This window comes from Plenodomus lingam, assembly GCF_022343315.1.
Source record: "Plenodomus lingam strain CAN1 chromosome Unknown contig_1, whole genome shotgun sequence".
Taxonomy (NCBI): domain Eukaryota; kingdom Fungi; phylum Ascomycota; class Dothideomycetes; order Pleosporales; family Leptosphaeriaceae; genus Plenodomus; species Plenodomus lingam.
The window spans coordinates 1,143,154-1,169,340 of NW_027093927.1; the positions used below are offsets into that span (position 1 = coordinate 1,143,154).

Genomic DNA, 26,187 nt, shown 5'->3' on the forward strand with positions numbered 1-26,187 from the left:
GACGGTGTGTTGTTGCGGACTACCGAGCCATCAGGTGGCGGGTGAATGGGTAGGGGAAGGGGTGACTGTTCGTATGTGATTTGGGACAACTCAATGCAATAAAGACCAAAGTTTGCTCTTTCTCTCTTCTCTCCCCACAAGCAATGTGCTATCGCCCGGCCAAACGTGGGTCTTTTGATGATTTGGGGACGCCATGGTGAATTTCGCGCCAGTGCCAGAGCGGTACCCGGCGGCAGAACACCCAGAACAAAAGGGCTCTTTAGAACTGATGACATCGCAGCAACGACAGGCCGGTCCACAGCGACAACGACAACGACAAACGCAACCACGAACGCCCAAGGCCACACCCTTTCACCATGCCACTGCTACGGCGCAGGCTGCGCTGCCACTATTGCAATGTGCAGTCACGCGACAGTGTCTCAAAAATCCCACAAACATATCTCTGCCCGCATTGCGACGCACTCAATCACTTTGACCAGGTAACCATCCCCAAGGACAGCCAACGCACCCATGCATTCCCCAACTCACGCCTCCTCCCATCTTGCAGCGCGGAAACATCGCCGATCCACCTCTAGAAGAGATTACGACTGCAACCTCCACCTCACACCATTACGCACGATCCCGGTCCCCCACGCCCGGCATGCATGCACCCGCCGAGAACCTCTTCTGCGACAACTGTCTGCGCAATCAAGCTGTCTACACCAAACTCCTCTCCGAATACCTTCCAGATGAAGAAGACCCGGATTACGAAAAGTTCATCGCAGCCTACGACGATTACAAGCTTGAAGTCGAAAGCAGATACCCGCAAGTCTGCGCAAAGTGCCTCCCTCGGGTCCAGGCACAGATAGACAATGCCGGCTATGCTGCCAGAGCTGACCATCTGCGGCGCATCATGGAGATGAGTGAGAAGAAACGGGCCATTACACATACTTGGGGAGAGACGATCAGATCATGGATTGTGTCGACAGGCAAGTGGACATACCTTTTGAGCTTGGTTGCAGGGATATTCTGGCACACAATGGGGCTAATGATGGCCCCAAACGACGGCATGTGGGAGGATGATAAGTTCTTTTTAAACGTATGCCTTAGCCAGGCTGTCTCGGTCCGCTCAGTTGATGAGAGCTGCGTACTCTCCAAATACGTAGTGAACCTCGCATGGATTGCAACACTCGCAGACTTCCTATCCGTATGGTGGAACCCCAGACTGGAAGCCATGGCAAATGTTCTCACGGGCCGTATGGTTGGTCTGAAGTCTCTTTGGTCGATCCGTTTGACAGTAGTCGCCTTGCGATCATTGAGTCTCTATTATTGGCAAAGCGTCACTGTCGATTACAATTCCCTCGCAAACTTTCAGCGAATGCACGCAATGATGATCACCATACTTCTACTTGGTTCCATCCTTACCTGGAAGACCGTACGCATCGTATACCAATCCCCAACCACCTTCAGACGAGCCACATCACCCACCCTCCTCAGTGCCCCAAGCACCCCCCAAAAATCAACGCCAGGTTCTGCATTCCGCTCCGCCCACCCAAATGCAGACATATACTCCAGTATGGCGCATTCCCTCGCACCCGCCATCGACGGCGAAGAAACAAGCAACCTACCTCCCTCGCCTACCGCAACAGAATCTTCGCGAGGCACTCCCTACTCGGACGTCACAACCCCTCTCTTCGAGCGCAACGCCTTCCTCTCCGACCAAGATGATATGGACTGGACACCCACTCGCCGCCGCTTCGCCTCTCAAGAGCCTCAAGTTCTGCCAAACCAATGGTCTCAACGCGACACTACGCGCTCCCCCTCCCCACAACCTCACTACGCCCACCGCGAGCCCGTCTCCTTATTCAGCAAGCCCGATCCCAACCCTTTTCGCCACCGTGTTCCCGATGCGCCCAAGGTGCCCGCCCACGCAAAGGCCAATCCATGGAAACCGGGCATCTGGGATCCGCCACTCAAAAACACGACACCAAACTTCTTCAAGGAGACGCGCAATGCACAGGGTGGAGTGGGACAGGCAAAAGGGTTGGATGGAATAGGCGTCCCCAAGAATGTCAAGCGGGATTCCGAGTTATTCGCCAGCCCAAAGATGAAGTTTGATTTTTATGGTACGCAGAAGGAGACGGGGCTTGAGGATACGTTTAATGGGTTCTTCTTGAAGTAATTGGTGGGGTTCTCTTTTCTTTTGGAGAGTTTTTCTTGTTAAATTTTGAATTTCCCAGGGGTGTGCGGATCCTCTGGATTATAGACGGGCATGGGAGTTGCATAGGTGTGGCGTTTTTGGTTAAGATACCCCGTTCGCAGGAAGCGGCATCTGTACATTATTACAGCAGAGACGCTTGAGCGAAACAGAGAGGGGGCTTCAAAGCTGGCTTTGTACCCTTTTAGATTGTTGTGTGCGATTAGTATTATGATTACATGATTCCAAACCGAACACATCAAAGTGTCATGGCATATGCAAGTTGGATCATCGCCTTCATTCGTTAGTGCATGATATGATGACGATATCGCGGTGTAGTGACACTTTGTTGGGCGCTTGAATAGGTCAGATTCTCTATCTAACCCTCCAGCATATCATGACTTTTCGTATGTCGAGCAGAAGCACAGATATCCCCAATGGAAAGACTCCGGTTAACCTCCCACAATGATCCGCGGATTCCATCAGTCGTTCATGACGGGCTTTGGGTCCCACGTTCGTAATGCCTTTGACTCCTTGCAATTGAGTTCTCTACGACCTAGGCTTCTCCTTCTTCTCCTTCCACAGAGCGGACAGACCGACACCGGAAACCTTGACGACCTTGAAACGCACACCGGGAATATCACCCTTGGCCTTGCCCTTACGACCGAATCCAGCGAGCAGGACCTCGTCGTTCTCGTCGACAAAGTTCAAGCAACCATCGTTGGGAACTGTGGTCATGTTAGCCCCATTTGAGAGTCTCGTTGCCACCAATCTCTTCTGATGATCCGTCTTCATCTCCAGTCCCTCAAGTGGTGTGACGTACCGAAAGCGGTGACCTTCTTTCCGTTCTTGATCAACTGAACCCTGACACACTTTCGGATAGCGGAGTTGGGCTGTTTAGCCTCAACACCGACCTTTTCAAGGACGATGCCCTTAGCGTGGGAAGAACCACCGAATGGCGAGGACTTGTAGGCGGTTCCGAGGAGGCGCTTCTTGAAACTGAGATCGGCCCAGCGCTCCTCACGACGGTAGTTGCGGAGCTTGCGGGCGGCGTTGAGACCTCTCGGCTTTCCTGAAGTTTACTGTAAGCGTCTGCATAGTCACGCGTGTGGGTGTGGGTGGGCGTCGCGAGCCATCAATTTCGAGCATCATGTGGAACGTGTGTGTTTCGGAGCTTATCGATGGATGGATTGCGTACCTTTACCCATGTTTGCGGTGTTGACGAGGGATGTGCTGAGGAGAGTGGGTGGTTAGTATCGCAGGACGGAGGCAAGCAGTTCGAAGTTGCGATATTCTCGCCTACTGTGTGTGTGGTGGTCGGTGCTTGGACCAACCCTAAACTAGTAAGGCGTAGCTGATGCTGGGCGACTCTCTTATCTTATCGCCTACCTGCGTCATTCAGTCGCCAACATGAACACCATTCCAGATCCCACGACCTGCTGAGCGACAATGCGCAGATGATTCTCTCTGCATTGATTCAAAGAAGCTCTTAGACATCTGGACGCATAAACTACGACTCAATTCTAAAATCGCTACTGAAACCTCGTCCTGTCGTCTCAGTGAACATCCGCATCCGATTATATGCCAAAATATCGGGCGCAACGCATCCATCATTCGAGCGCATGGCTACATCACCAACACAATTTATTTGATATATCTTGGTTCAACCTTCGCAATGGCATCCCAGGACAAGAAGACCGTTAAAACTCAAACGAATCGTCTACCGGCTCCAGCGCTCTTCGTTGGGCCACCCTCTCACAATGCCTCCAACACATCCCTCTTACCTCCTGGGGATTCGAGAGATCCAACGAGGATTCCACTAGTCCGTCAACGTTCTCTACTCTCCCCAGATTCGAAGCGACCCCTGCCGCCCACTACAGGCAACCAGTACGACGGTGACAACCTCAGTCTCACCACGTCGAATCCATCTGCGCCCTTCCAACGTCGGCAAAGGGCTCAAAGTCAAGCTGCAGAAGCCGAAGCATCGTCACGAGCCGAGGCAGTATGGGCAGAGATGCAGAACACGCTGGAGGAGGTCGAGCTGAGTGCTATCAAGGGGCCAGGGATGACAGTCTTTGGATCTGACCATTCGCGGGCTTTGGACGAGCTCCGGAAAGCGCAGATCGAGTTGGCAAAAGCGTGGGCAAGGTCGGAAGCCGAGGAACATGAAGAGCCAGGCGATCAGCAAAAGAAGTCGCAAGACATTAAAGCGACTGATCTTGCATCACAAACTCTAGTCAATGCTAGCGACAACACGACTACAACAAAGGGTGACAAATTATTCGACAGAATCAAACTGGAGGAAGAAACTGAGAAAGACATTGAGCTGAGTAGAAGGCGACGAGAAGAAAACGACCGGTACTTTGAGAAGGTTAACAAAGGCGTACAGGAGGTGGTCGTTCGGCTGGAAGAGGTCGCAAAGGCAATGAGAGGGGTCGAGAGCGAAAGTCAAGAGATATGGGGCCATGGAAGTGATGGTGGCGCTGATACAGAAAGCCTGACTACGGTGCCAAGCAGTACATGAGATGAACATCTGGGCTTCGCTACGCATGTCGTATCCATTGTGTTTTCCCATACGCACACAAGTGAGCGGCGTGGGTTGTGATTAAGCATTTGATAAAGCCTTCGCTTTTATATTTTCTACTGTATCTTTGCATGGCCACAGATCAAGAATGTTGCACGATATATTCCGAATACGCCATCAGTACAAAGCCAACATCTGTCCCCCGGTCTACAACAGATAACGATAGTCTGGGTTGAGATCCCCTAGCTCGGTCTTCTCGTACGCCGTCAAACCGACATTGCGGACACTCTTACTCCTCGCGCGGTTTTGCCACATACACATGGCTAGATACGCACAGCAACTCAATGCGCTCAGGCAAACGAAGGCGATACAAATCGAATAACCAGGTATGTACTTTGGCGCATCCTTTGTAAGAAAAGCAAAGACGGCAATGATACCTCCAATGTTTCCGAAGCCCACCTGTTGTGAATTAGCACCTCGTATCAATGTCTTTGGTCCTTTAGCAGAAGACTTACCTGCCATGCAGAACCGACAGCGCGACGGTGGTGACCGCCTAGATTCATGTTGAACCAACAAACTACAATTGGCATAGCAGAATACGCTCCACAAGTGACGAGAAATAGAGCCCCATACTGGAGATGGTAGTTGTCGTGAACACTAATTAGGATGGCGAATCCAACAATTGCGACGCATATGGCGAAGATGGCGAAGATGAAGCGATGCTTGAACCTATCCGAGAACCAGGCCAAAATCATAGAGAAGCCGAACGCTGCTGCCCATGGTGGGACAGAATGCAGCTGTGTCTGAATGGGGCTGTATCCATAGCCCCTGATGATGGTCGGAGAGAAGTAGGCATATCCGTATGCAGGTACAACCAAACCAAAGTACATAAGACCACCAATGAAAACCTTGGGATCGCGAAAGACATTGGCGACATCGCGAGCCTTGATGGGGCGTTCACGGGCCGAGCTTCCCTGATCTATTTCCAGGCGTGCTTTTACAAAAGTCCGCTCTTCCTCTGTGAGCCACTTGACTTCCTCTGGAAAGTTGGGCAGGAGGAAGAAGAATGCAAATGATACCACGATCGTCAATAACCCTTCCAAAATAAACACCCAACGCCATCCGCGATACCCGCGCATGTAATCCATCTTGCCGATGGCAGATGCTAGCAGACCTCCAAAGGCACCAGCCAAGGTCGTGGAGCTGAAGAAGAAGGAGAATCGCTTCTGCGCTTCGTGGCGGCGGTACCACATGCCGATGAGGTAGAAGGCTCCTGGAAACATGCCAGCCTCAAAAAGACCAAGTAGAAAGCGTGTAGTGAGTAAGCCAGCATAGTTTTGGACAAAACCCTGGGCCATGGTTATCAATCCAAAGGCGAACATGCAGATGCTGAGCCAGACACGAGGCTTCATTTTTTTGAGCAGGATATTGCTTGGAATCTCGAAGAGGATGTATGGAACGAAGAAGATGACCAGAGCTGTATTGTAGCGGTTGTCACGAACCAGGTCCAGTTCCTCGGAGAGACCAAAGACGTTCGCATTGGCAATATTCACACTTGATGTCGTCAGTCGCGGTAGCATAGCCTGTACATGGGAGAGTGCCCCTACCGATCCAAGAATGCCAACAGATACATTATACAGAGAAATGGTATAACACGAAAGTCGATTCTTCGTACGAGTTGAGCCTCGGTGGTGTGTGGTGGACATGCGACCATATCTGGCGCATCTTCGTATGTGTTTGCATGATATTGAGGCACAACCTGTTCATGTTTGTCGAAGTCTGGAGACGACGTCCCCTCTGTACGTGTTAGTGTTTTGTGTCTTGCGTGATCGTGGGGTAGACTGCGGAAACGCCGGGATTATCCCAAATGCTTGTGCCTCACTAAGACAATCAAGCGTTCGAGACTTGTTAAAAGCGCCGACTCACTCTCTTTCTTGGAAACCATCGTGCCCTGCGATGCCGGTGATGATATCAAACGTCGGACTTGACAGATCCCAGACGTCGTGCTACTCTTAGTGTGCCCAGTGCCGCAAGCTGATCACATCCTAGGAACCCTCGCACCCTAGCAGTGGGCCGGCGGGAATTTTATACTGACCGCTCAAAGGCAGCCCGTTCGAAGACAGCCATGGCGCCTACCGAGGTCGCAGATCGTCCACAGCAACGGCTGGCCAGTGTCGAGCTGGAGTGGCTCGCTAAGCCCCGCGGTTTTATGGAGTCGTTATGGGGTTCCTCTTGGTATTCTTCCCACTGTGTGCAAGCCATACGTCGATACACCGCTCAAAGAGGCAGCTGCTTTGTTCTTCCCCAGCGCCACAAACCCCAGGTATTCCGCGCAGGGGGGGGGAGCGGTTCTGCTGACGTCCCTTGCTGATGATCTCGTGCAACCTGGCCTGGCAGTCTGCATTAGGTACTCCGTCGCTTGCCGGCTGACTTTACTTATCAACGGGAACAACAAGGCAAAGCCGACCGGCAAACTCTCCACTAGGTGACGACAACTGAGGATACCCCCTTGGCATCGTCGCAGTCGCATCATCGGCTGTGGCGTATGCACCCAATAACTCTCTTGGCTCGGAAGCACATCGGTGCGAGCTTGCTGACCAAGTGCGTTCCCAGTGGGAGTGTGCGTGTGCGTGCGTGTATGTGCTGCACTTGGAATGCGTGTGCAAGTATATGGCATAAGTCCCATGTCATCCTTACAGCCGTGCTGTGGCCTAACGTCGAGTTGACCATGTCAGATGTAGTTGTCGGCAAAGTACAGCGATGAAGGATTTGGAAGGCGAGCTTAGCGACTTCCAAAACTCCCATCCCGAAGCCAATCGGCGAAGTCTGGTTCCGAGTTCACTCAAGCCTGGGCGCAGTCACCCGTGAACCAAAGTCTCAGCGTCAACCTTTCTCTTCGCTCCTTTTCGTCAATCTGTCAACATTCAACCTCGACCTCCCCCAGCTGCTCACCACTTCACCCGCAACCTTATGATAACCTCGCCCCAGCCTCTGCAACCGTTACTGCGTGCGACTTGGACCGATACCCCTCCGCGGCTGGCCTGCTGACCAGCCATGGTTAATGCCAAAAACGTCGCCTTCAAAGTCAACAAGCAGACACCAATCTCCCAAGGACCTGCGCAGGCCTATGGAACCGTCATCAACTGTCGGAAGCAGGTGGGGAAACGTGCAGGGCTGGCGCAGAAAGAGGTGCGGTCGCATCATGTGCCCTTGTCCAACATCCCCGGAGCGCTGAAACGCAAACGCGGCGACGATGGGAAGAGCGAATCTGCAGAATCTTCAAATGGAACTTGGTCGCCAGGCAATAACACGACGTCGACATCCTCATCCTCATCCTCGCTGGGACGCCCATTGCTTACGCAGCATTGGCAGCAATGTAAGCCCACAAGGCTGCGAAAGGGCAAGACGCTCTCCAAGGGAGTAGACCTGGATTGCTGGTTCACCATTCTTTCCTTCTCGGATCCTGCACAACTACTGGAGATGCGTGAGAAGATTGCGTCGTGTTACCGCTTTCTGAGAGACAACCCGATGCTCTGGAAACACGCGCGGAACTACTACTACGGGAAAGACATGCCTGATCCGCCCTCGGAGCTCACTGAATTCCAGTACGCCCATCTGCGACATGGCCACGGCTGCATGAGCTGTGGTGCAAAGAACACACGCAAGACGTACTGGGCATTCTTACGCCGTTGGTGCAAGACCTGTCTCCAGTCCAAGACGTTGAGGGAGCATGATGCGTTGGCTCTTTTGCGGGATGACAATGGCGAGGACATTTCCCTGATCAAATCCTGTCTACCGTCCGGCATTTTCGATTCTTGGGGCAACTTTGTCGGCGTTGGCCCAGCCACTACCCACTCTCTCAAGACGGTCTATTCGCTGCCAGACGTGCAGAAGCTTGTGGCCGAGTACAGAGCCGAAGCTCGTGCGAGATCAGCAGACCCGGCGGAGATGCGCGCATGGTACACGACATGGCACGCCAACAAGATCAAGATCATCGAGGAACGTAGAGCGTTTGCAAAGAAAATGGAACTATGGGAAGAGACGACTCGGTCGACCAAGACGTTTGACTACCAGGCCAGAAAGGCGGCGCGCAAACTCTACTTTGAGCAGAAGGCCAAACAACTCTCTCCGCCGATCGATTTGCGACAGATGGAGGCATGCCCATCGTATCGTCGGGCAGTCGCCATTCCCAAGGAGCCAAACATTACTTCTTGGAATCAACTCAGGCCTAAGCTGGAGAAGGAGGCGGCCGAAATCGTGACGCAAGAACGGATGCAAGAGGCTGGCTCGGCTGTTCCGTCAAGTTCTGGTGGTTCTACACCACTCCATGGCAACCTTGAGCAGAATTATATGCCCTTATTTGCTGGCATGAGGCATGGGCTTCCACCGCCGCCACACGCATACATGTTTTGATGTTGAAGCAAGGGAACATTTCTCTTTCGAGTTGGGAGTTTGGCTTTGGAGTTTGGTTTTCTATTACTGAGGGCTTCCTGCGTTGCACAGCATCTGCGTCCGGATCCTAATGTCTTTTCTTTCCATTTTCTGGGCTTTTCCCACGCATGGTTTGCATGGTATTGGGGCAAGGGGGTACGCAGCAAGAGTAATCAAGAAAGGCGATGGTGTTTTAGGTGTTTTTTTATTTCAGGGCGTGAACACCAATAGAGTCAATGAAAACCGCACATACAGTTATAGACACACACACAACGCACATACACTATCTCTCTCTCTCCCCCCCGCCCCTTCCCAAAAACCCATTATTGCTGACATCGACACCAAGGTCGAGATGAGATCCACTTGACACACATCTGCAGCGGAAGGGGCTTATTTCCTCTTTTAGAGCATTTTGGCACACGCCACCATCGGAGGAGAACGGGATGTGGAGCATTGATGCGAGTACTCGTAGGGCGACTTCGGCAGGTGAACTCATTGGACGGCGGCTGGTGACTGGACAGCGGCACCTAGGCAGCATGCTATGTAGCGTTTCCTCGCATCTGCACACGTAAAATAGAGCGAGCAACAAGCGTGAAGAGAAGGGAGCGTTCGCAGTCGGCGTGAAATGCAGCATGTTCTTAGAATGCCCGCAGAGCCTCATCAGGAGCCCTTCCCTGGGCCTGCGTCGATCCAATGCCGCAACAGCGAATCACAGGCGCTGGAGGTGTGCTTCAACCGCCAGAGGTGGCAACCAAGAGCCTGCAGCTAACCACCAAGCAAGTCCGTGGGGTGTCGAAACGGAAAATGTCGTCCAAAAGCTCTTCCTTGGTTGACCACTATCTGCCCCGTTGAGAATTCTTGCCGCGTGCCCAGGGCAGAAAGAGAGGGAGAAAGAGAGTAGAGGACGTGAGGTTGGTTTGTGATATGGTAAGCGCAAAAGTCCAGACAGCAGTTGGATTTGTAAGGCCGGTGATTGGCTGTGGATGGCTATCAGAGTGGGTCCCACGCCCGACTGAATTTCTGGCAAGCAAGCGTGTGTGGCCATTGAATCGCTTTTCGCCATAAAGGTCCGAGGATAACGGAGTTTCTTTTATAAAGCGGGCTTACCCACTCGGTCATTCACTTTCATTCTCCCCCGTCGGCTTTCCTGGCTGCTCTTTTTGGCTTCCTAATCACTAACTTACCTTGGTCAACTGCCTGTACAAGAAGTTTTTTCTTGGACACAACTTCACTACAGCTGTTAACTTCACTCTGCTTTTTGTCACACTCCTCGCACGTGGAATCACCCTCAATCGGGCGGTATACGCACAGTACAACACATCAACGCAATGGCATCGGCCTCACGCAACTTCTCGCGCGCCCTGCGCACCGCAGCACCATCCTTCCGCGCCACAACTACACGCTCCTCGGCCCGCTTCGTCACGCCTGCACAAAAGACGTTTGGCAAGCAGTGGCAACGCGGGTATGCCTCTGGCAAGGAGGACGGGCAGGACAAGTACGAGGGCAACCCGACCGGCCTGATCTACGGCGCCGGTGCCCTTCTGGCTGGTGCGGCCATCTACGGTGTATACACATACAAGCCCGAGTTGTTTGGCCAGGAGAGCAAGAAGGTCTTTGTTCCCCGCTTCGAGGACTACCAGAAGGTGTACAACAAGATTGCGAAGCTGCTTGAGGAGAAGGACGACTATGATGATGGCAGCTATGGACCAGTGTTGTTGCGATTGGCATGGCACGCCTCTGGAACGTACGTTTCTCCCTGCCCATACACACACACGCCCCACTGCTTGATCACTGAGCACCCGACTAACGAGCAAAAACAACAGATATGACAAAGAAACCAACACGGGCGGCTCCAACGGCGCAACCATGCGCTTCGCCCCCGAAGGCGACCACGGTGCCAACGCCGGTCTGGCCGCTGCCCGCGACTTCCTCGAGCCCGTCAAGCAAGCGTTCCCCTGGATATCCTACTCGGACCTGTGGATCCTCGCCGGCGTCTGCGCCATCCAAGAGATGCAAGGTCCCAAGATTCCCTACCGAGCCGGCCGGACCGACCGCGACCTCAGTTTCTGCACGCCCGACGGCCGCCTCCCCGACGCCTCCAAGGACCGGTCGCACATCCGCGCCATCTTTGGCCGCATGGGCTTCGACGACAAGGCCATGGTGGCTCTGTCTGGTGCCCACGCCCTCGGCCGCTGCCACACGGATCGCTCGGGCTACGACGGGCCCTGGACGTTTTCCCCAACCACTCTGACAAACGACTACTTCAAGCTGCTGCTCGAGGAGAAGTGGGCGTACAAGAAGTGGGACGGCCCCAAGCAGTTCGAGGATGTCAAGACCAAGAGCCTCATGATGCTGCCCACGGATATGGAGATTGTAAAGGACAAGAGCTTCAGGAAGTATGCGGAGCTCTATGCAAAGGACAACGAGGCCTTCTTCAAGGACTTTAGCGAGGCCGTCGTCACCCTGTTTGAGCTGGGTGTCCCGTTCCAGCAGCCAGAGGATCAAAGGTATGTTTTCAAGAGCAGCTTCGATTCGTAGAGCAGGGACAAGGCATTAAGGGGGGGGGAAGAGCGAAAGAGACATTTTGAAGAGAGATATCCACCTAGACTTTTAGACTTTTGCGTATTGCAAGTTTGAATCAAATATATTCTAGAATGTAAAGTTCATGTTTGTTCGATGCTCAAAACTGCTCTTTGGCTGTGCACCCGTGACTCGTCCCATTGCATGTGACTGCTCTTCTGTCTTGATGATAAGCTTCTTACTTCCTATACTATGATACCTTCACTCATCGTGGCTCCGATGATGAAGAGCTCTGGAAGAGACAGTGTGTCCTAGTTGTTAACATGTAAATCACATGCTCTCACCTCTCCCCCTGTCTTCAGCCATAAAGTTGTTTCTCGTCAAGGCCATGGATTACATATCATTCCGTACTCCTTACTCCTCACTCTTCCACAAGCGACTTCATAATCTGATTTGCCTTCCTTTTCCAAAACTGCTGTTTCTCCTTGCCGATGTCCTGCAACTTTTCCATCTCCTTCTTGCCCAGCCTCTTGATCTCCTTCTTCATATTTTGCACATCTTGCTCAGGCAGCGGCGGTGCGGCCAGAAGTGTGTCGTTCTTGTATCGGGACAGCTGAGACAAAAACGCTAGGTCGTCGGTCAGCCCTTCACGGATATGCGGTGTCTCGAAGGTGACGTGTTTCTTGCCGCGACTACCGTCCTGAACAGGTGATGGGCTGCCATGCTCAGGTACGAAGAGCGTAGACTCTGCTTTCGTGGTATCTGATGGGAACTCGCCTACGGATTGCTCGCTGGCCTTGCTCAAGAGCAAAGATGCCATTGCATCCTGTCCCAAACACGTGACTCCCAGCTTCCAGATCTCTCCCACAATCATCTCCCATTGCTTCTGTAATCGCGCCACTTCCTCTGTGCGTTGTGCAAGATGGTACTTGTAATCTTGCATCCGGGTCGCGAGTGTAGCTTCAATACGTACGCGCTCGCCCAGACGATTGCTCGCGAAGAGGCCGAGTTTGTATTGAGAGAGTGGCTGGAAGAGGTTGGCTGCTATGCGTTCGTACTTTACTGGGGCTGTGAGTCTCAAAGGTGAGGCTTGGAGATCATCGTGGCCACCGTGTGTAGCAACCGTCTGCAAGGTGCTCTCGTGCAACCGGTGAAGGAGAGATTCAAGAGTGTTATTGATCTTCTGTGAGGTAGTCTCATATAGATGGCGGCGGTACTCATCGCTTGTATCTGCGAAGGGAAACGTTAGCTTATCCTACTTGCCAGTACCTATTGCCTACCTTTGAATGCCACGGCCAGTGGGTGCATATCCGACCTCTTTCTTTTCCTTGCTACCCTGCCTTCCACCTTTTGTGGGCTACGTACGCTAGAAGTGGACTTCGCTGCCGACGCTGCTTGGATAAAGCGATCGATAATTTGCCGCTCCTCTGGAGATGTGACCTCGAGATGATCCCCTTTTTTCCCTGGACGTTTAAACAGCGACGCCGCCGAAACAGTCTTCTTCACCTTCTTGGCAGTATCGCGTTTCACGGAAGAGGACTTGGTACCACGAGAGTGTAGGACGCGACTCGACTGTTCAACCTCCATGTCTGATGTGTCTGAAGCCGTCTCCTCTGTAGGCGGCTGAACTAGAGGATCAAATGAGAAAGCTGGCTCCACTTTCTTCGGTCTCGAGCTTCGCTGTTGGGATTTTGCAGCGAGGGCCCTTGACTTCTCCATCTTTTTCTTCATTTTCGGTAGGTATCGTGGTTCTTCGCCTGCTGCGATGAGGTCTCCATCCCATTGCATGTGCATGAGATGAGTTCTATAAGCCAGCTCTACGCTACGCCGACTTCGAGCTTCAGCACTCATCGCGGTCAATGGCTGTTAGTGGAAGAAAAGAGATGAACTTCCAGATGGAATTGCCCGGAAGATGTAGTCGCATTCGGCTGGAGCGATTCTCCGAAGCCGGCGAGGCAGGTGCGATGAGGTGAGTGCAACATCCAAATGCAAGTATGCAACGCGATAATGAGAGAAAGTGAAGGCAAATTGACGCCAAATTAATGTTCAGAGACCTGGAAACATGCAATAGAAATACAGGGACCGGATATGAATACTTGAGGTGGCATGCTTACAATATATGTACATTCAACAACCCATAGCCTGTATCAATGCAGTGCACTGTATCGCCTATTGATACATGCATTACTACAATCTTTGTTCCTAATCTTCATTGCAACACTGTGCTGAGACTGACAATCTACGGCTGTGATCCAGGCTCCGCAGGCACAACAACACCCTTCTCCTCGAGCATCTTCGCCAGCGAGCCATCCTGATGCATCGACATGAGGATATCACATCCGCCAATGAACTCTTTGTCGACGTAAAGTTGCGGTATCGTCGGCCATTCCGAGTACTCCTTAATGCCTACATTCTCCATATCAGTATACATCTTTCCGTGCCAGCACATTATCTCATCCTGTAATACAATGCAAGTGCCCCTGTAGAACGTGGCAAATAGAACATACCTTGTCTCAGCTCTTGATCCTCCAATACATTGAAAGCCGTGAATTTCTCTGGGTCAACACCCTGCATGCCCAGGATCTGTATACTAGCTCTTGAAAACCCGCATTGTGGCGTCTCTGGTGTGCCCTTCATGAACAGAACAACAGGGGCTGAGGCGACGGCCTTGTCAATTGCGGCGCGTACTTCATCGGAAAGTAATCGGGCCTGGAACGGTGTGATGAAGCGTGTGGGTGCAAAGGCGCGGGCTGCTGGACTGGCGCGAGTTGCAGCGCGGAAAGCCTGTTGATATCTTGTGAGCACTTTGAACGGGGAATTAGAGACTTGTAAGGACTTACGGAGGGGATTGCACGTCGTGCAAACATTTTGTCTACTGTGAGTGTTGAGAGTGGACGTTTGAGTGCTGGTCACCTCCGTGGTTCGCCGCAATGGAATTTCTGATGAGGTCAGAGGACGCCAAGACCTAGTTGCGATATGCTGATATCATTCGACTTGCTATTCGCTGAGAATCTACATAGCACGTCGAGAAGCTTTGCGTTTGTGGCTCGTGATGCAACGAAAGAACCTATGTTATATATAATCTGCTTCATGATAACTTCCTTCAATGAACTCGCACTTCAAGATTTTGGGCAAACAAGCAGCACGCAGTACCTATGGCATAGAAGATTGTGCAGCAACTTGCACCAAATTTCTTTTGGCACCACGAAATTTTCAAGATTTTGATCCTCTTATTTTTCGAGTTGTAGAAATTATTTATCTCTGGCCTGACGCCTCGACCATGAATCTATACCATCAATCCACACCCAGAATCTCCTCCCAAACCGGCCAATAAGCCCCAACCCCAAGCCCAGTCATCTGCCAAATCAAACTCGGATTCTGCCTCAGCGCCCCCTCAAACCCCCTCTTCAACTCCACCAACCTCTCACTCAATTCCCTCAACGCAGTGACCACAAAGCGCAATTCCCTACCCTTCACAGTCGCAGGCGATATCTCACTTTTCAGATCTGATAAAGGACCGACAAGCCTCGACAGTGTTGGCGGCAAGTTGTAGCGATAGGATGCTTCGACCCATACTGTGATTGCGAGACGTGAGCTGAGAAAGGCATAAAGGGCAGGGAGGTAGGGGTAGGATTCAGGTGATGAGAGATCGATGTTGTGGAGGCTGGGTGAGAGCGCGCGGCTGAGATGTATAGGCCAGCAGAGTGCTGTGTAGCGGAGAAACGGCAGATGCGAGTCGAAAGCTAAAGTACGCAGGTTGTGATTGCGCGGATCATGCTCATTCGTTCCTTGAGCAGGTTGCATAATAGCACTGTCTCCGTCAGATGAGGAAAGTGACTTGTATCCGCTGTCCTCTGATCTATTTGTGCGTTGGCTTGCGCTGCTGCTCGAAGCTATGATAGGAGGTCTCGGTGGAGATGGCGGTCGCAGTGCTCCTAGGGGCTGCTGAGGCATATTGCAGGCAAGTTGTAATAGACAGCGTGCGGCGAGCTGAGCGTGGGCTTCGTTTTCACTGCATAGGCTGAACTCCGATAGCTGAGTTGCATGGGCTTGGAGGAAATCGGGTATTGAGCGATGAGTAAATGTAATGGTTCCATTCTCAAGGTGCAAAAGCCCACAAGTGAGCTCGGGCAGGGAGTGTAAAAGATCGTATCCATCTACCATATCCGATGAATGGTCCTCGACAGCGGAAAGAGCGGTTCCCATTGCAGATGGACTCAAGCTGTGTATTGAAAATGATAACCATCGGAAAGCATCAGCTATCATCCGCCTTTCACGGGCTGATCGACGCTGTAGAGCAACGAGAACGCTGTGATAGAGTGTTTCGAGACCTCGTAGAAACTGAACATTCTGCAGCGTTGCGTATCGCTCTCTGGCAGACAGTACAGGTGACTGCAGCAAATTTAAGAGTATGCGAACCCATAAAAGTTCGCCATTCGACACTTGCGCCACACGAGGTATGATCGTACGGTCAATCGCTATGCCGAAGAATCCTTGATCTGCCATTTGATTTAGAAGTTGGGAAAGGAAATGCTCAATGGCAACTGCGTTATGTTGGTTTGTTAAAGTGAAAATATGTGGAGCATCAGATGCCCACTTTTGATACTCCAGTGGGATTTTGATGTTTGGTCTGCTGAACAGAATGGCTCTCGTGTCGGATTTTCGACTCAGCTGTGCTAATGATGTTAGTAGAACTTCGATATCATTGCACTCATCGACTCCATCGATGACGAGATAGGTGGGATGCTGATGTAACAGGAGAGAGAGGACTTCCATCACTTCTTCTGTTGTCGCCGTTTCACGAAAAGAAGTTCTGCGTAGCATAAGGCACACAGCATCTAATGTCAAAGGTTCGCGCCGGTGCGTATAAAGTAGTTGAGAGGCCAGTGATCGCATTGCCTGATCTGCATAACACATTTGAGGACGTTTTAGGTCGAAATAGAAAGAAGCTGTTGCCGATGCCTCTGTGCTAGGATCAGGACCGTCGCCATTCACTTCGAGTATCGCTGCTACTTCCTGTGCGATGGTAGTCTTGCCAAAACCTTCTCTAGCTGTGTCGAAGTCAGTTTAAGCAACAATTCTCAGTATAGTATTGAACGTACCTTGTACAAATAGGATTCGATGTTGCCAGTCGCCTGCGAGGGCATGCAAATCATCAGCTCTCCTTCGTTCGAATGGGATATCCTTCCATCTGCGATATGTAGGAGATTTGAAGAACCAGTCACATGAACACATCGGAGACTGATGAGACCTATGGGTTTCGGGACATGATATGAGCGACCCATTTGAGAGCCATTCTCTAGCCTTGTCGATTCTCCTTATCCGCCTCGCCAACATTTGCTCGTTAGAGTCTTCACCATTGTTGCCTGTAAATCCGCTCTGACGACTCAAAAACGTCGCATATTCCCGCCGGTGCATCGCAATTTCCGAGTAGTTTTGAGCCTGGCCTTCCGTCTCTCTTTCCAGCCATTTCCGATGACGGACCAATCGTACCTCGAGTCGTGCGAACCTGTAATCCAAAGGTCTCCATAGTACTGATCGATTTGATTCATGCCTAGAATCATTCAACGTATGAGCTGTACCGTTAGCAGTGTGAAAGATACGGCGTCGCGGACGTATTCTAGGATGCCGAGTGAAGACGAGTGCTTTATGACGGGAAAGAACATACCGCGTGCGGACCGACAGAAAATCTTGTAGAGGTCCAGACAAAGACAAACAATATCTGCATAAACATTGGACATGAGCGCTGCCAGATGAAGGTCCTGCACAGCGAGATGAGAGACGGGTCCATTCCGATTGCAACCCTCATACATCTGGCGATATGGCGACACGATATGCGCAATGGTTTCCAGCATGTCTGCAGCTTTCTCCAGAAATACAGGGTAGTTGCTGCTAATCTGGCTCACTCCATCAGTCTCATGCTTGCGATAGTCGGTGTGATATGTCATGGAATGGGGCTCACTCTGAAGACTAGTCGTATGGTACCCCAGAGCCAGCTGGCCCATTCTGATCGCAATTGCACACATAGCGCAAGGATTTCGAAGTAAGGTGCAAAGTTTTGAACGAGAAGCGCAAACTTTTGGCTACATGCAACTAGTCGTTGATCGCAGATGGAGGTGCTAGTAAATGACGCCTGTAATTCATCCAACAGGAGCGACGCAGAAGCATTGCAGAGGAAGTCTTGTCGATGGTTTTCTGAGATGGTATTCTGTATATCCGAAGTAGCTTGATCGAAAAGGTGAAGGTCATGACTGAACACTCTTAGACTGTGTCAAGAGTATGTACTTTGCCGTTTCAACAAACCTCGTATCTACCATTGCTACGTCAGCGGTCTGAGTCTGTGATGACATGTCCTGGAATTAGTGGAGTACGAGCGCAAATGTTCTCCTGGTAGCGGCTGCATTGGCACAAAAATGTGGGAGGATACCCATTCTGCGCCGGAGAGCGAGAGAAGGACCCTAAAAGCAAACACATGGCAGGGGTAGCAAGGAATAAGCATATACAATGTGCCGTTTTGGAAGGAGACGAGGGGGAGCAATGAAAGCGCTGCATGGAACCACGGGAGAAACGACGGGCGTCGTGGGGCGCGCTACCCGGGAGAGGAGATAGGCGGAATGGTGAGGTTTTAGTAATAGGCTGGGGACTGCCAAGAACACCCACGCGGGAGGTGTGGTCTAAGAGCGCTCTACAACATCCCCACGACGGCCGAGGTGATTGGGTCTACATAGGATGAGACGGTCAGTTTGAGACATGAAATGGCAGACTGCATCTGTCAAGGCGCAATAATGTACGGGCTGGAAAGAACTAAACATCTTGGGTATCTCCAAATGGCTACATAGCCAACTGCTCGGCGTAGCTAGAGGTGTCTATAATACAGAGCACATTAGATCACAGGAGCCACTACACCTGCTGGTTTGTCAAGCCGATGCAGGCATCCCGAGTCGAAGCGCAAGCAAAGCCCGCACATCGGTGACATACTGCAAGCCTTCCAGCAGTGGTATGAGATGCAGTAGGTCATGGTCCGTCGGGTCACTGATCCAGCCCTCTATTGGAATAGCATTGTCTGTTGCGAGATGTCAGCATGTACATCCTGCGGCATACACGACCAACGAAAATCTTACCTGGGTGGAACACATAGCTTAGTGGGCTGTTGTCAAGGATCATGACCTTACTCAGGTCAGGCTCAATCTGAGCAAGGTCCTTGATGTATGCCCCATTTCGCAGCGTGCAGTGCTGCCTGTAGTATCTCCCCACAAAGTATTTGCGCTCCACTTCCAGCCAATCGATGACCGGATCGGCGTATTCCTGCACTGAGGCAGTGAAAATCACAAGGTTGTACCATTTGCTGACCTGATGGCGACATCAGTGCGGGACTGGCAAATGTCATGTTGTATCACGTACCTTTTTCAGAAAATCGTCACAATACGGTCGCTTGTGAACATAGTACAAGAGTGGAACTTGAGGGCCGATGATCTGACCACCAGCGCCAACGGCAGCTTGGAGTTTTACCTCTACCATGTGGCCAGTCTGAAAGCGGCTATTATTCACAACACTGTGTATCAGTGTTTCATCAAGATCAAGGATCAACGTCTTCTGGTGTGGGCCAACCGCGGATGAGCCTGAAGCAGAGTAAGACGGCTGACGCCGCGGAACCAGGGGCCGTGGGGGTTGTGGCGCTCGTGGGAATCTCGTCAATTGTTTTGATGGCATGTTGACCGGACCTGTGGGAGACTTGAGTGCAGCCGCCGCCTCAGGCGAGACGGCATTGCTTTTTGCAGTCTGCGCCTTCTTTGTCGCCTTGCGTTGCCTCAAGACGTCTTCGTTGTGCTGGAGGGTGATGCGAATAGATCGCTTTGCAGGGGCTATCTCGTCTCCGCCAGAGGATGCATTCGACTTTGAGCGTGTGTGCCGCGCAGGGCTACCAAAGTCCCCATCACGTGTACGGGGTCGCTCACTTTCGGAGTCCGACGTCATGGCAGTGGACGTCGAGGCCATGGACAATGAACGCCGAGAGGACTTTCTCGTTTGGGGCTGGGCGCCGCTCGCACCGCGGGTCCTGTGCGCTTGCTTTTCGTTGTAGCTCGACGGGGCGCGCGCGTTGTCTTTCTTCCTCCGTCCGCGTGTGAATGTCTGGGCGATGTGGTAGATAGGGGCGAGGAAGGAGTAGCGATCATCCTCCTCGTAGTAGAAACAGGACATAAGACACTGGCCCGTGTAGACGAAGGGGGTCACGATTACGCCGACAATGGCAACAATGCCCTCAGATATGCGCTGTGGGTAGAGCCATCGCCGCCGCGGTTTCGTGTCCTCATATGGTCCCATGGCCGGCTGGCTGAGAAGCGGTGACTTCTCGTCATAGCCGGATGCGACCGCTTCAGCGGTGGCGGTGGAGGTGGAGGTGGAGGCGGAGGTGGAGGCGGCGCTGTCGCTCCTGGACGCACCCATTGTGCCCGTCGTGCCCGGCTCGCTGCTCAGGGTGGCTATCTCTGCACTCGCATCATTCGACGGGCGAGAGTCGCTGGGCCGAGGCTCGTGGATGTTGCTTCGCGACGCGGTGCGCGAACGGGGCGGACTGGGCGTGGGCGTGCCAATATTCACAATCGATCTCAGGGTTTGCATACTCTGGCGACGGCCATGCACTGCGTGTCCTCGCCGGCTCGGCTACTATAGAGGTCCGAGAAGGTTCTCTGGATTGTGGGGTAGCTTTGTGGGCGCGTTCGTCGGAAGGGCTGGCCTGGCGCTCGTTCTGCAATATGACGTGCGCTTTGGTACAAGCAAGTCTCCAAAGGGAAGAGGAGAAACAATAATGAAAAAAAAAGTCTGGGTGGGCGGCGTATCACGGGCACGGCGGGGATGCTTGTGAATTCGACTTCAAAGCGACAAGTCTGGGGCACAGCACAAGAGCCGGCTCTGGGAAGCCTTTGAAACGCGAGCTTTTGTTGCAAAGGCCAGTGTTCAAGTCGGGAGTGTCAAGTCGCAGCGCAGCAGCTGGCGTCGTCCCAGCCAGGCGCCAGGCACTAACACGAAAGCATGAGCAAAGCATGAGCACATGTCTGCACCTTACTCTAACACCTCCACAACGCCTGTAGTGAGTCTGGATTGCCTCGAATCTTGGGAGCAATATTTCTCCAGTGGAACCCTCGCACTACACCAAGAAAGAAAGAGAAGAAAAAAAGAACAAAAGAAAGAAAAAAAGAAAAAAAGAAATAAAAGAAAAACCCCGCCCCCAGTCGCGCAAAGAGACGCGCTCCCCAGCAAAAGCACCCCCTCCCCCCCCTCTACCCCACATTTGGATCACACACTCCCGCCAAATTGCCAGCTACCCATCTGTCTAATACTCTACACTACCCACGCATTTGTGAGCGCGACTGTCCTCGACAGCCCACAGAATGGCGCAAGGCGCAACCATCCAGGCGCCAGGCCTATCCACCTTCCTCAAGTCTCTCAAAACCACGCCCGTCGACCCGTCCGTCGAGCACCTCATTTCGTAAGACAGCCAGCCTAGCATGTACGGTACGACTGTCATTCGTGCCAGTCAAACTAAATATCCTCCTAGGCTCCTCAAGCGACGCCAGATCCGAAACTCAAGACCATGCGCCATTGCGACCACGGCTCTCTTGCTGCGCGTGGTGGGAGAATTCAAGGGGCGAGACGCCGCAAAGTTGATTGAGCGCATAAGACAAGTCGGTAGGCGGCTGACCTCCGCTCAGCCACGGGAGGTGGTGGTAGGGAACATTGTACGCCGGGTGCTGGGGCTGGTGCGCGAAGTCGTCGATGAACATGCAGATGGTCAGACACCTACTGGCAGCGAGCCAGCAACACCACATGCGCCGCACGACTCCCTCCACAGGCCACCGCTCAACTCGACCATCTCCACATTCAGCCCCCTCAGACATGCAGTGGCAGAGCCCATGCACGCGAGTGTATACGACAACATGTCAGACTCGAGCGAGATGTCAAGACGGCCTCCGCTGCTCAGCTCCCATACCTCGTATGCGCCCACTTCCACTGCGCCCTTGGTCAATTCGCTCTTTGGCCTCTTCTCGCAGCCCGCAGACACACCATCAAATACGAGCACACCCACCGGCCAAAGGTCACCAAGCGGCAAGGGCACACTCACCGCCCTGAACCTAGAACGTCTCGAGAATCTGAACAGGAGCCAACCGAATCTAGATCTCAAGGGCGAAGTCATGGAGGGTATAAGAGAACTCCAGGATGAGCTCGAAACCTCGGACAAACAGATTGCCGAAGTCGCGCTCGAACACATTCACGCAAACGAGATCATCCTCACGCACACTGCATCGACTACCGTACAGAAGTTCCTCTTGTTCGCTGCTCGAAAACGAAAGTTTACCGTGGTCCATGCCGAGACATATCCCCATGACCACGCGGCCACGCATGGCATTCTGCTGACGGGAAAGAAGCGAGAAGCCAATCCAGATGATGATCTAGACGATGACAAGTGGAAGCCACTCACCGAAGCCGGTATTCAGGTCTATGTCATCCCAGACTCACACGTATTCGCCATCATGTCGCGAGTCAACAAGGTCATCCTAGCAACACACACCGTCCTAGCAAATGGTGGGCTTGTAGCAGCAGCCGGCGCGCACATGATCGCCAAGGCAGCCAAAGAGCATCAGACACCTGTCGTGGTGCTCAGCGGTGTCTACAAACTGAGCCCTGTCTACCCATTCGATATTGACGAACTCATCGAGCATGGCGATGCAGGCATGGTGATTCCATACGACGACGGTGATTTCGTGGAGAAGGTCGATGTGGAGAATCCGCTGTTCGACTATGTTCCTGCAGACCTGGTAGATCTCTACATTACCAACCTGTGAGTTGCTTCGAGATATTCGCTCTTGAAGCCCATGCTAACGGTTCATTTTTTTTCAACGCAGTGGTGGACATGCACCTTCATACCTCTACCGCATTGTAGCGGACCACTACCGATCCGAGGACATCACTCTGTAGAATTAGTGTACCTTGAACAATATGAATACCAAATACATGAGGAGCACACCTGGCCATCACTTTCTTAAACATATTTCCACAGACTCCATGCAAACCACACTCTTGCAAACTGTAAAAAAAAAACCGCCCATGCCCAAACCTAACAACACAATCCATAGCCAATCCTACCATCCAAATCCCCAAAATCAAATCATCATCAAATCCACATACACACTTACGATACACACACCAACTAACAACCCCCCGGCCCAAACAAAACCACACACAACCTCTCACCCCCTCGGCCCCTCCCATCCACTCACCTCACCCTCCCACATCACCCACACGCCGTAGGCCCTCGGCCCCCAAACCAAACTAATCACAACCACACACGCCCGCGGCCCGATTGGCCGCCCCGCCCGCCCGCACCACGCCCATTGGCTACCCAGCCCGCTGTCCCATATGTGCCCTTTGGGCGCTGCAATCGACGGCTCTGTGTGAGCTTGGGCGTGGGAGTTGCCGATTGAGGAAATTTTTCGGGGGGGGGGGGAGGAAGTGGGTGCGTAGGGAGTGGGGGTTTGGTTGGGGGAGGGGTGGGTGGTGATGGTAGTGGAGGAGGAGGAGGAGGAGGAGGTGGTGGTGTTTTCTTCGCGTGAGTTGGCTTTGGGGATGTGGTTGCAGGTTGGGGGTGGGGGGGTTGTGATGGTGGTGGTGGTAGGTAGATAGGTAGTGGTGAGGTTGTTGTGGTGACGCAGTGGGGATGAATTGGCAGCGCACATTTCACGCGTGCAATTATCAATGTCAGCAGTGCTACACCTCGTGAACAGGTGGTTATTATATGCGAAAAAGAGATCCGCGGATGCAAACTATAGCCAAGTAAATTAACTGGTTCGAGTGCCGGTTCCTCTGGATCTCCGCCTGTCTCTCACACATGGTACCCACTCTAGTCTCCCCGGGATGACAGCGATATCTTATCATTCGCCCGCCTGCTTAGATGCATTACGTAGTTTGTGCGCTGTACTGGTACAGTAACCTGCAGGACGTCTTTGCAGGATTAGGTCTGTGATCGAACATTTGTTTTTGCGTTTTGAATGAGCTTGTCAAGGCTAACATGTCGTTTCTTGGGCTGCAGGGTCTGCATGTGTTTGTCACGGGTGCTGTGGGGGGAATTGGTAGTGCGCTGGTGGATGAGTTTTTAGGTATGTGCAGGTTCGGTGCGTGAAGGAGTCTGATGGATATGGGGATTGATTTGGGCCATTTTGTGTGTTGTGTACATGATTGAAAGTCTAGTGGGTCATGTATCAAGTTGACAGTCTTGCTTTTAGCAGACTTGTATGAGTGATGTATACAGGGGATTCTTTGAGAAATGTACATGTATCTCGAGCGTCCATCACTTGCGCGGTGAGCTGTAGAACCTCCAGCTAACAGTACCAAAGTTCAAGGATGTAAAGTCACCGCCCACGACTTACGCCCAAACGACCTGGCATCAACAGATAACCCAAATCTGAACTGTCTCCGAGGGGACATCAGCGATGAGAAATCCATCCAGCAGTCCATCTCCGATGCTATCCAGCACTTTGGCCGTCCTGTCAATATTCTCTGCGCTAATGCCGGCATCACAGACGAGTCCAACAGCTATCCAATCTGGGACATGCCCTCGGCGTTATGGGAGCGCACCTACACCGTCAACGTCCGCGGGACTTTTCTGACCATCAAACATTTCCTAAAGAGCATTGAACAAGTCCAGTCTTCTTCCGGCGCCGAGGTTCAAAATGTCAGTATCGTTGTTACCGGCTCGGAGTGTGGTGTCTTTGGTCAGGCTGGACACGTGGAGTATGCGTCTGGCAAGGCGGGATTGCAGTATGGACTTGTCAAGACGGTGAAGAATGAGATTGTGAGGTTGAATGCGAAAGCGAGGATCAATGCTGTTGCGCCTGGCTGGGTGGATACCAAGTTGATTGAAGGGAGGCTTGACGATCCAAAGGAGATGTGGAGGGAGGCTGAAGCGACGTACGTTTGACCTGAACGTCGCGATCGATATGTCCTCGGTCTTTGCTGACATGAACAGTGTTCCGCTGAGGAGGATTGCACAACCTACTGATGTGGCAAGAGCAGCGGCCTTCCTCGCCAGCCATCGAGCAGCGGGTCATATCTCCGGCCAGTGCATATCGGTAGATGGTGGGATGGAGGGGCGAATAGTCTGGTCCGAGGATGAGATTTGTAAATCTCAACAGACTGCCAATGAGCTTGTCACACCATCCACAAACGCAGCAACCGAGATCTTTGGTACTTTGACAGAGGGCGTGCAGATATCAGCTCGAGATCAAGCGTCTACGGCCATGCAAGTCAGTCCACCAAGACCGGCCAGTCCGACTAATGCTCTCAAGCATTGGACAGTCACCTCTCCTACAAGGCCCAAGATCAAGGTGCTCGTCTCAGTTGACTTTGATGCTGTCTCAGGATGGCTAGGCACGGGTCAAAATCCAAACAATAACCTTGCTGATTACAGCTCGGGCTTCTTCTCCGCTTACGTTGGTGTCCCCCGTCTCTTGAAGCTTTTCAAGAAGCTGGACATTGAGGACAAAGTGACCTGGTTCGTGCCCATGCACTCTGCCGAAAGCTTCCCAGAAGAGTTCAAAGGCATCAGGGACAGTGGTGCAGAAATCGGACTCCACGGATACTGCCACGAGGGCGCATCCCAACTCACACCCACACAAGAGCGTGAAGTTCTCGAACACTGCATATCGCTGTACCAAGAGCTTCTCGGGAAGCGGCCACTCGGATATCGTGCCCCATTGTATCAACTCCGCGAAACGACGGTTGAATTACTGGAGAACTACGCCTTTTTGTACGATTCATCGCTCTCTCATCATGACAGCAAACCATACTACCTCCCAAGCCAACCGCCAATCATTCCACCACGATATGAGGTGAATGCCTCGGCGAAAGACTGGATGAAGCCGGTCCCCAAACCCAGCGCACCAACAAGCAAAACGCTCGTGGAGATACCGGCGAACTGGTATGCCGAAGACATGACACCTCTACAATTCTACCCCAATACGCCAAACTCGCAGGGCTATGTTGATGTCCACGTGGTTGAGAACATGTGGAAAGATAAGTTTGAGTGGATTCGGGGGGAGGTGGATGATCTAGGAGAAGCGGATACCATGGTGTTTCCACTAGTATTACATCCAGATACGAGCGGAATGGCACATGTCATTGGCATGATCGAGAGGGTGTTGAAGTGGATGCAAGGATGGGGTGCGGAGGTGGAGTTTTGTACATATGAGGAAGCGGCGCGGGAGTGGAAGGAAAAGAATAGAGTGACATGAGGTACCTACAAAGAACATTCTGAAAGAAGCTCTAGTTTAACTGCGACTTCTGGTGATGTTTGAGAGAGTGCTGCAGGCCCGGCAAGTGAGGGGGGAATCACGTGTTTTCGTGTGTGTTTAGCCCTGGCGATCCACAGCAGCCCTCTACAATTGCACGTCGTTGTCTTTGTCGACCGTCGCCACATCTTCGCCGTCGAACAACATCATTGTTCTGTTTTCTCCGTCGCAAGCTCCTACTTTATTTACAGTGC

At 52.3% G+C, this 26,187-nt stretch overlaps 14 protein-coding genes across 14 annotated transcripts; 8 read left to right on the forward strand and 6 right to left on the reverse strand.

The window, feature by feature from the left end:
- Nucleotides 1-193: 193 nt before the first annotated feature.
- IAQ61_000370 (uncharacterized protein) lies at nucleotides 194-2,161 on the forward strand (the record flags this gene model as incomplete). Its single annotated transcript, XM_003835511.2, has 3 exons — nucleotides 194-222; nucleotides 281-479; nucleotides 548-2,161. The coding sequence occupies 3 exons, from the start codon at nucleotides 194-196 to the stop codon at nucleotides 2,159-2,161; spliced, it is 1,842 nt and encodes a 613-aa protein (XP_003835559.2).
- Nucleotides 2,162-2,725: 564 nt separating this feature from the next.
- On the reverse strand, nucleotides 2,726-3,384 carry RPS23 (40S ribosomal protein S23; the record flags this gene model as incomplete). The annotated part of the gene is made up of 3 exons (XM_066094644.1): nucleotides 2,726-2,904; nucleotides 3,000-3,248; nucleotides 3,375-3,384. The coding sequence occupies 3 exons, from the start codon at nucleotides 3,382-3,384 to the stop codon at nucleotides 2,726-2,728; spliced, it is 438 nt and encodes a 145-aa protein (XP_065955497.1).
- IAQ61_000372 (uncharacterized protein) lies at nucleotides 3,358-4,700 on the forward strand (the record flags this gene model as incomplete). Its single annotated transcript, XM_066094645.1, has 2 exons — nucleotides 3,358-3,526; nucleotides 3,634-4,700. 2 exons carry the CDS (start codon nucleotides 3,358-3,360, stop codon nucleotides 4,698-4,700), a joined length of 1,236 nt encoding a protein of 411 aa, XP_065955498.1.
- A 207-nt stretch (nucleotides 4,701-4,907) lies between these two features.
- Nucleotides 4,908-6,645, reverse strand: IAQ61_000373 (uncharacterized protein; the record flags this gene model as incomplete). Its single annotated transcript, XM_003835513.2, has 4 exons — nucleotides 4,908-5,159; nucleotides 5,216-6,254; nucleotides 6,308-6,497; nucleotides 6,627-6,645. 4 exons carry the CDS (start codon nucleotides 6,643-6,645, stop codon nucleotides 4,908-4,910), a joined length of 1,500 nt encoding a protein of 499 aa, XP_003835561.1.
- A 1,109-nt stretch (nucleotides 6,646-7,754) lies between these two features.
- On the forward strand, nucleotides 7,755-9,113 carry IAQ61_000374 (uncharacterized protein; the record flags this gene model as incomplete). The annotated part of the gene is made up of 1 exon (XM_003835514.1): nucleotides 7,755-9,113. The coding sequence occupies one exon, from the start codon at nucleotides 7,755-7,757 to the stop codon at nucleotides 9,111-9,113; it is 1,359 nt and encodes a 452-aa protein (XP_003835562.1).
- A 650-nt stretch (nucleotides 9,114-9,763) lies between these two features.
- Nucleotides 9,764-9,964, forward strand: IAQ61_000375 (uncharacterized protein; the record flags this gene model as incomplete). Its single annotated transcript, XM_066094646.1, has 1 exon — nucleotides 9,764-9,964. One exon carries the CDS (start codon nucleotides 9,764-9,766, stop codon nucleotides 9,962-9,964), a length of 201 nt encoding a protein of 66 aa, XP_065955499.1.
- Nucleotides 9,965-9,979: 15 nt separating this feature from the next.
- CCP1 (heme peroxidase) lies at nucleotides 9,980-11,817 on the forward strand. Its single transcript, XM_003835515.2, has 2 exons — nucleotides 9,980-10,875; nucleotides 10,955-11,817. The coding sequence occupies exons 1-2, from the start codon at nucleotides 10,460-10,462 to the stop codon at nucleotides 11,667-11,669; spliced, it is 1,131 nt and encodes a 376-aa protein (XP_003835563.1). The 5' UTR covers nucleotides 9,980-10,459; the 3' UTR covers nucleotides 11,670-11,817.
- Nucleotides 11,818-12,072: 255 nt separating this feature from the next.
- On the reverse strand, nucleotides 12,073-13,502 carry IAQ61_000377 (uncharacterized protein; the record flags this gene model as incomplete). Its single annotated transcript, XM_003835516.1, has 2 exons — nucleotides 12,073-12,881; nucleotides 12,932-13,502. 2 exons carry the CDS (start codon nucleotides 13,500-13,502, stop codon nucleotides 12,073-12,075), a joined length of 1,380 nt encoding a protein of 459 aa, XP_003835564.1.
- Nucleotides 13,503-13,690: 188 nt separating this feature from the next.
- Nucleotides 13,691-14,518, reverse strand: GRX5 (monothiol glutaredoxin grx5; the record flags this gene model as incomplete). Its single annotated transcript, XM_003835517.2, has 5 exons — nucleotides 13,691-13,705; nucleotides 13,766-13,793; nucleotides 13,895-14,057; nucleotides 14,159-14,435; nucleotides 14,492-14,518. The coding sequence occupies 5 exons, from the start codon at nucleotides 14,516-14,518 to the stop codon at nucleotides 13,691-13,693; spliced, it is 510 nt and encodes a 169-aa protein (XP_003835565.2).
- Nucleotides 14,519-14,945: 427 nt separating this feature from the next.
- On the reverse strand, nucleotides 14,946-17,968 carry IAQ61_000379 (uncharacterized protein; the record flags this gene model as incomplete). Its single annotated transcript, XM_066094647.1, has 5 exons — nucleotides 14,946-16,702; nucleotides 16,754-17,227; nucleotides 17,320-17,548; nucleotides 17,614-17,902; nucleotides 17,955-17,968. 5 exons carry the CDS (start codon nucleotides 17,966-17,968, stop codon nucleotides 14,946-14,948), a joined length of 2,763 nt encoding a protein of 920 aa, XP_065955500.1.
- Nucleotides 17,969-18,568: 600 nt separating this feature from the next.
- IAQ61_000380 (uncharacterized protein) lies at nucleotides 18,569-20,604 on the reverse strand (the record flags this gene model as incomplete). Its single annotated transcript, XM_003835519.2, has 3 exons — nucleotides 19,053-20,604; nucleotides 18,773-19,001; nucleotides 18,569-18,714 (listed from the first exon to the last, which is right to left on the reverse strand). The coding sequence occupies exons 1-3, from the start codon at nucleotides 20,268-20,270 to the stop codon at nucleotides 18,569-18,571; spliced, it is 1,593 nt and encodes a 530-aa protein (XP_003835567.2). The 5' UTR covers nucleotides 20,271-20,604.
- On the forward strand, nucleotides 20,605-22,679 carry IAQ61_000381 (uncharacterized protein). The gene is made up of 3 exons (XM_003835520.2): nucleotides 20,605-21,138; nucleotides 21,208-22,488; nucleotides 22,553-22,679. The coding sequence occupies exons 1-3, from the start codon at nucleotides 21,041-21,043 to the stop codon at nucleotides 22,623-22,625; spliced, it is 1,452 nt and encodes a 483-aa protein (XP_003835568.2). The 5' UTR covers nucleotides 20,605-21,040; the 3' UTR covers nucleotides 22,626-22,679.
- Nucleotides 22,680-23,715: 1,036 nt separating this feature from the next.
- Nucleotides 23,716-24,624, forward strand: IAQ61_000382 (uncharacterized protein; the record flags this gene model as incomplete). Its single annotated transcript, XM_066094648.1, has 2 exons — nucleotides 23,716-23,803; nucleotides 24,011-24,624. 2 exons carry the CDS (start codon nucleotides 23,716-23,718, stop codon nucleotides 24,622-24,624), a joined length of 702 nt encoding a protein of 233 aa, XP_065955501.1.
- Nucleotides 24,625-24,664: 40 nt separating this feature from the next.
- Nucleotides 24,665-25,936, forward strand: IAQ61_000383 (uncharacterized protein; the record flags this gene model as incomplete). The annotated part of the gene is made up of 1 exon (XM_066094649.1): nucleotides 24,665-25,936. The coding sequence occupies one exon, from the start codon at nucleotides 24,665-24,667 to the stop codon at nucleotides 25,934-25,936; it is 1,272 nt and encodes a 423-aa protein (XP_065955502.1).
- Between the last annotated feature and the right edge of the window lie 251 nt (nucleotides 25,937-26,187).